Consider the following 7606-nt stretch of genomic DNA (forward strand, 5'->3'; position numbering starts at 1 on the left):
GGCCAGGGTCAATGTCAGGCAGACTAGCGTTAAATAGGTTTTAATTAAGCCTTGCTGGGGTTGAGTGGAAAGTTTGGTGAATAAGGGTGCTTTTTGGTCCAATTTTTTCATTTCAGGTTTGGTCGGGTGGGACCTCTTGCAATAGTAAAGCAAGAGGCGATGTTTTTGGTAAACAGGCGGAGTTTATGTTTGCCGAGTTCCTTTATTTTCTTTTAATCTTTCCTTAAAACTTTGTAAGTCTTGGTGCTTTAGGTGCAGGTCCTCTCCGCTTCCTTCTATTTTTTATTTGTTATTGAATGCTTATTACTTTTTGTGCTTTGTTTAGTGCTTTGTAAGTCTTGGTGCTTTAGAATGTACTAACCTGCGTGATTTCTTAACTCTCCTGAAGTGGCCACATACACTGGCCTAAGTAGATTTGGAGTAACTATTAGCTGGCCAAAGTTGCCTAAATGGCCAAAATTGGTATAGGTGACTGGGAACGCCCCCTTTTGAGAAAAGAAAACTAAACTAAAAAAATCGTAACTAACACAGTTATTCTGGAGCAAGTTTATTGGGGAAAGTGGGGATTTTTAACTTGCGCCAGAAAAACCAAGTTACTCCAAAAAAAACTGAGCAACTCCTGGCCACTTTTGAGCCCAAAGTAACTAACTGTGATATGGCACCTTTAAAAAGTAAATTTCAATAGGACCCCAGTGCTAAGAAATAACACAGTGAGATGTGACCTCTGTGTAAATACACTAGTTATAATAATATGTTTCCTAAAATGTGACAAAACTCTTTTATGCTTAGGACGTTGACATTTTTACAAAGTTTTGCCTACTAGTTTGAATTCCTAAAGCAACAAAGAGGAGCCCAGTAACGCCCATCTGGCTGATTCCTGTTTTCTCGTTGAATATGTTTGGCTGGGCTCCCCCATTGATTCCTCAAGTTCATCCAGCGAGTATCTGAGCCATACTGACCAGGGAGGTACCACGTTCAATCACCAATCTGTACTGAATTAGCTGATCTCAATGAGGGGAGCAGTAGAGGTGCTACACTTGGCCTTAGCACTCCTGGTTTAGGAAGAAACAAATCAGGTAAAATTCCTACTCCTGATCACTATTAGCAAGCCTGGTTAGAAGTGGATGTTGGGAAAGACAGGATTGTCCCCTACAAGATACACTGACAGTATATTTTCAAAAGCTCTTGAATATGCTTTGCTACGACCTCATATCTTAAACCCCAACCTAAATATTCCGAGGTAGGAAGTTCAGGCTTATATGTTCATAACCCATGTTGAAGCAAATGCACAGCTTTGCAATTTCCTTGGATGCAGCAATTAGTTTCTGGATAGGTCAGAAATGCAAGGTTCGGTACTCCACATTCCAATGTCTTCTCCATGCTGTTACAGCTGATAGATGGCAGTTGGGGAATCTAAAAGCAGTTGCTTGCAGTGCTTGCAAGGGCACAGCATGGCTTTTGCACAATAAAGCAGCTCTTTCCGAAATTTGGTTTGTGTACATGCATACAGATACATGTTAATGGCCATGTTGGTCAAGTCAATCATAGACCCAATATCAGCAACAATATTGATGGTGTGCGAATAGTCTGCCCGGTCAATATCATAGTACGCTATACGAATGATAAGCTGAGTGACCAGTCTAGTAACACATAAGTGAGCAAAACTCAGTGAAACAGTGATCAGGAGGACAATAGATTTTGTTTTCTGAGCCTTAAAATGAAGAGAACTTGCTGAGTTGCCTATTCCCTTCACTTCACAAGAGTGGTGCACCTTATTGCTCTGCACAATCAGCCTAAGTGTCAAACCATTCAGTGTGAAAATAATTATAAATGGAATAATATAATCTAAAACTGTTTGAAACCATACCAGGCCATGAACAAAGAAATGTGAGATATTTCGCTTGTAAACACATACGTATATAATTTTATGCGCCTCAGAAACATTCATAGGAATAAGTCTAGCTTGAGAGTGATTAGACCAAAAGTAAGGAATAGCAAGCAAATAACTTAAGACATAAGTGAGAGTTATAACCATGATGGCACATCTTGAGGTGCATAATTTAATTTTGAGTCTAAAACTACTTATGGCAATGAAACGTTCAACTGTGAAGGTCACCACAAGCCAGACAGAAGCGTTGTACGCACCATAATTAAAAATGTCCCTGACAGTGCACCATGGATCTCTCGCCCAAAATGGTTCAAGAATGTAGAACCTGAGGACTAGCTCACTGATTACAATCAAAATAAGCACTAGGGTGTCCGCGACTGAAATTGCCATCAGGTAATAAGCGCTTGATTTGGAAATCATGCAGTTTCTTTGCCAGAACATTAAGAAGGCCACAATGTTTGCTGAAAAATAAAAAACATATATAAAAATTAACACTGTATTTAGCATTACTCACTTAATTGCAGAAAAACATTTTCAATTCAGATTGTTGAAAATCTTTGTCAGAACATAAGAACCTAAGAACACAAGAAATAGGAGCAGGAGTAGGCCATTCAGCCCTTTGAGCCAGTCAATAAGATTATGGCTGATCTTCTACCTTAACTCCACGTTCCCGCACTATCCCCATATCCCTTGATTCCCTTAGTATCCAAAAATCTATCGATCTCTGTTTTGAATATACTCAATGACTGAGCACCTACAGCCTCTGAGATTCACAACCCTTTGAGTGAAGAAATTTCTCCTCATCTCTGATTTAAATGGCCGATCTCTTGTTCTGAGACTGTGACCATCAGTTCTAGACTCCCCAACCAGCGGAAATGTCTAAACATAGTGATGCCTTCAAATTGTTATATTATTTAGATTCAAGCCCTATACCAGGGGTTTGAACACACAATTTAGGCAAAAAGCCTGTGCACAACTGAGGGAGTATGGCATTGTCAAAGGCACATTCCTTTGGACAAGACATTAAAGTGAGACCCCATCTAGCCCATATTAATAGTTCAGGTGGATGTCAAGATCCCACGGCACTAGTTGAAAAAGAGTACAGGTTCTCCCAGTGTCTTGACCAACATTCTTCCATCTACCAACACCATCAAAAATATATTAGTTGGTCATTTATCAAATTGTTGTTTAAGGATCTTGCTATCTCAAAAAAAGAAAATGGGCAGTGTGTTTGCGTAGAGAAAGATTCATTGAACTTCATAAGAACACAAGAAATAGGAGCAGGGGTAGGCCTAGGAAGTACTTTGAGATATTTCTGCGAGATGTGAAAATGCCCGATATAAATGCAAGTCTGCAAGAAGAATTTTTTATGCTTTCTCTGTTGTCAAGGTTACCAACTTTTGATACGTGCAAAATCTCATGAATATATTTTATTAATTATTAGCATGTAGAATAACAATGGGGTGTAATACAATGAAGGCCTTTATCCAGCATTAGATTACAGCCTGTTGTATGGTGTAACTGTTATTTTATAGAATACAGATTAACTAGTATATCTTGTAATAATTTGAAAAAACATGAATAACTCTGAAGTATTTTCAAGTATAATAAATAGTATTTGCCATTGTCACAGTCGGTCTTTTTTCCATGACAGCTACTGGTACGAATATGAATTTTAATAATGTTTTTTGGTGAATTTGTCTTTGATGAAAACTCCCTTTGATATGATCTATCTTTGATGTAGTGTAGCAGTTACCACCATTTTGAAGGCATCACGACTTTTAGATGACATGACTGGAGGGGAACCAATAAAAAGAAAGTCCTTAATACATCACACAAACAAAGAGTCAATGCTACAATAATCTAATTTTCAACACTACAATATTGGAAGAATTTATGTTTCCTTATAATATTTTAAGCAAAATAGCATTCATTCCAAAATCACTTCAAATACTTATTTGAACACAAGTTCCCTGCTACAACATCACCACTTCAATATATTTAGAGAATAATCTTTGTCTAATCTGAACTGTTTGATTAATCCACTTTATTTAACATTATAATCCTACTCATTTGTATTAAAGATTTATTGTGTTAATTTTATCCAAAAAGCTTTATATAGCTTTAAAGGCGCAGTATCCCCATATTGCCGGGTTTGCTCTGGGGTTAATGCCTCGAGAAGCAGGGAGTGCTCACTCCTAAACCCCTGCTGCAAAGCTAGTGTATTTGCTGCCTCTGGCAGTCCACTTTGTTGCAGATGTTATCTACACAGTGCAACAATTTCAATGTCATTTTCATTTTTATAATTTTCCTATTAGAAACAAACATCAAGACAAATTAGTTTGTGGCTTGAGACACGATCCAAAATGCAATGATGCCATCACAAAGCTGGTATGTTTTCCGAACTCTCGGTGCATAAACATACCTGAAAGACACGACATTATGTTGGTATGGTGTTTTTAAATTTCATTAAAGTCTTACACAGACATGTACTCACATGGAATTCCAATCACAGCAAGAAGAGGGTAGAAGACTTTCTGCAGCGTTATCATCCAATGTTCTTCATCCATTTTTAACATTAAAGCTCCCAGCCTCAAGAAGGTATGTTCACTTTTCCTACAGCCTTGTCAATTCTGATATTTTAAGATACTTTATTGCTTTATTTAATTTGGTCATTTCTTTTGGCAAACAGAGCAATTCTAGCTTTAATTTTGATATCTGTAAGTAATGGGCAGTTAGTTATATGTGAATCCAAATGTTAATGATTACCTGGATAATCATCAAGGTGGACAATTTAATGCTAGATTTCCAATGTAATGATATCATAAAGTTCCTCATGATTAAATTCATTCAAACTTGCCATCTTCTTATTGCTGAATATTTTTGGCAGCAGCTGTTGTGGTAATAAACTGACTGTTGTGTGTCTTTCAAACAATTTCCTTTACTCTGGCTTTGTTTTCCAGTCTCTTCTGCATCCAGTTTATTCCGGATATTGAAAGTTTAATTTTTATGAAGCCATGTAACTTTATACTATGGGTCAGTTACATCTCTATGAAATGTAACATTCTCTTTGGTCAAACACTCTTGACCATATACCAGTTGATCTCCGAAGGCGCTCACTTGAGGCACACATTTATCAAACTTGTGTCTCTATTTTTTTCCTGTAATTGTTTCTCTGTGACTCTGACTCACTAATTCTTCATGTTTTTATTTCTGTCTATGTTTGTTTCCCACACTTTTTATCGAACTCACACACCTCTTGTTGCCATATTTGCATCTGTCTCTGATGCTTTTTCTCATTTTTTTCTCTTTTCTGTTAGTCTCTCCTTTCCTCTGCATCCTCTGTTCTGAATGTCTCCTATTCTTTCTGTTTGCCTGTCACATGCTTTCTGTCTGTATGTCTATCCTGCTTTCTGTATGAATTTCCCTCTCCTTACCTTTGCACACTCCTCCCTCTATATGCCTTACACGTAGGCATGGTCAGGGAATGGTGTAAGGAGACCCATGATGCCAGTAACAGGAATTAGGCACCACACATGGAGTATGTGAGATAGGGTAATCCGTGAAGAAAACCCTTAATCACATTGAGTCAAGGAGAATAAGGATGCCACATTGTGACTGAGGGTTTCCTCAGAAATTACCTCACCTCATACGTTCAGCACATGATGTGTAATCCCTGATACTACCAGCATTTATACCCTCCTTTATATTGTTTTAGAATGAACTGCAGAGGAGTCAGAAGAGACTCCTGGAGAACTTCAATAGTTACCATCACCTAGTAGAGGTTTTTCCAGTTATTATCACCTCCAATAGTAAGCCAGTTTTCAATATTGTTGGCTAATTTAAGGTTAATTCCATGATCTATATTAAAAGCCTCACATGCGGTTCTTTATCAAATGGCTTCTCAAATTCCAACTAACTTATAATCGATGAGAGAACTGTCTTCCACTGGAAGTTTTCAGAGTTACAGTGGATTCATGAAGTACAGCCTACTTTACTTCATAGGAATACTGATCACTTCTTGAAAAATGCCCTTGTTGATTCTCTATTCTTGAAAAGAAAAATGGCCTTTAAGTTCCTTGATTCCTATCCCAGTCCTTTGTAGAATATCAGGATTACAGTCACCATCTTCCAGCCATTGTCCTGGGATACAGCTGCTGCATTTGTAGAGTTTCCACAAATATTAACGAGAATCTCACCAACTTCCGAAGATTGCGCAACCCACACAACTGCACAGGCCCCTGAGCAGATCCAGTGAAAGAACACTTACACAATGGTAATAGCTGAACCCAGATCATTTCGGCAACTTTTAAAAAAAACTTATTCCAAACACGCCTTTTCACGATTGCACACATGTGGAATTGACACCAGATTAAGTAGGTAATATTTAGTATCATTGTCTGGTAAAATGTACGGGCCGCAAACCGAACCTTTGCACATTGCCCCCCACAGGGACCTCGATCGTCTGGTCTTGGTATCTTGCAAACATTTATTCCTGGAGTTTCTGCATAATACAATGTTGACTTCTTCATCTCTGGTCCCTTCGTTGTATCACTCTCCACTTACATTCCCTGTCCTACTCCCAACCTTACTTTCTTCTGTGTCCACCCCTGGAAAAAACTCTCTCCCAATTCACTTACAACTTTCAAAATCCCACTGTCCAGCCTTTGGCCCTCCATTCATCATGACATTTCTGTGTGGTTGAGTAGCTACCGATCTGCTCAACCACACCCTCACCATCATCTTTGATGTCCTCATTCCCATTAAAGCCATTACTCTCTTTCACACGGGTCATTTGCCCTGGTACGGCCCTTATCTCTGCTCCCTTAAGTCCAAGGGAAGCAGACTTAAATGGATATGGCGGACAACTGGTTGTAGCCATTCACCACCAGATCTGGACCACATAAAGCCTCATCAGGTCCTGCTCTCATCTGCCATAACTGCTCAATATTTCCTGGAATGCAAAGATAACCTCCCCAGCTTCTATTCTCGACTGCAAAGCGTCTTCTTAAACTCCTCTCCCATCTCCTCCACCCTCACCTCCAACAACAAGTGCGAGGAGCTCATGGATGTGGTTGTCAGTAAGATTGAGACCATCCGATCAGCTACCTCTGTCACTTCCCTCCCTTGCCCTAGCCCGCTGGGCAAAACTTCCTTTAAGGTTCCCCCCTGCCTTAGTCCTGAATTTGTATCTTTCTCTAGTTTCTCTCCGATCTCCCCTCATGCATCGCCCAGCTCATCTTGTCCATAAGACTCTTTCCTGCTCCCTCGATTTTATTCCCACTAAGTTGGGACTGCCTATGATGATGATGATGACATTGATTTTGGCAAGGCTTCTGATAAGGTCCCACATGGCAGACTAGTCACAAACGTAAAAGCCCATGGGATCCAAGGCAAAGTGGCAAGTTGGATCTAAAATTGGCTCAGAGGCAAGAAGCAAAGGATAATGGTCGATTGGTGATTTTGTGACTAGAAGGCAGAGTTTCTAGTGAGGTTCTGCAGGGCTCAATACTAGGTTCCTTGCTTTTTGTGGTATATATCAATGATTTAGACTTTAATGTAGGTGGTATGATTAAGAAGTTTGCAGATGATACAAAAATTGGCTGTGTGATTGATAATGAAGAAGAAAGCTGTAGACTGCAGGAAGATATCAAAGGACTGCTCAGGTGGGCAGAACAGTGGCAAATGGAATTTAATCCAGAGAAGCGTGAGGTAATG

The 7606-nt window shown here is 39.2% G+C and overlaps 1 protein-coding gene across 1 annotated transcript; it reads right to left on the reverse strand.

The window, feature by feature from the left end:
- Positions 1 to 1384: 1384 nt before the first annotated feature.
- LOC139228004 (probable G-protein coupled receptor 139) lies at positions 1385 to 6683 on the reverse strand. The gene is made up of 2 exons (XM_070859154.1): positions 6626 to 6683; positions 1385 to 2349 (listed from the first exon to the last, which is right to left on the reverse strand). The coding sequence occupies exons 1-2, from the start codon at positions 6681 to 6683 to the stop codon at positions 1385 to 1387; spliced, it is 1023 nt and encodes a 340-aa protein (XP_070715255.1).
- Between the last annotated feature and the right edge of the window lie 923 nt (positions 6684 to 7606).

The sequence above is a fragment of the Pristiophorus japonicus genome, chromosome 17 (genome assembly GCF_044704955.1).
Source record: "Pristiophorus japonicus isolate sPriJap1 chromosome 17, sPriJap1.hap1, whole genome shotgun sequence".
NCBI lineage: Eukaryota > Metazoa > Chordata > Chondrichthyes > Pristiophoridae > Pristiophorus > Pristiophorus japonicus.

Bases quoted from the DNA above. Each gene is read 5' to 3' on its own strand.
- LOC139228004 (XM_070859154.1), bottom strand. From the start codon at position 6,683: ATGACCCGTGTGAAAGAGAGTAATGGCTTTAATGGGAATGAGGACATC. The intron at 2,350-6,625 runs GTGAGGGTGTGG...TTTATTTTTCAG, and splicing joins TGAGGACATCAAAGATGATG to CAAACATTGTGGCCTTCTTA.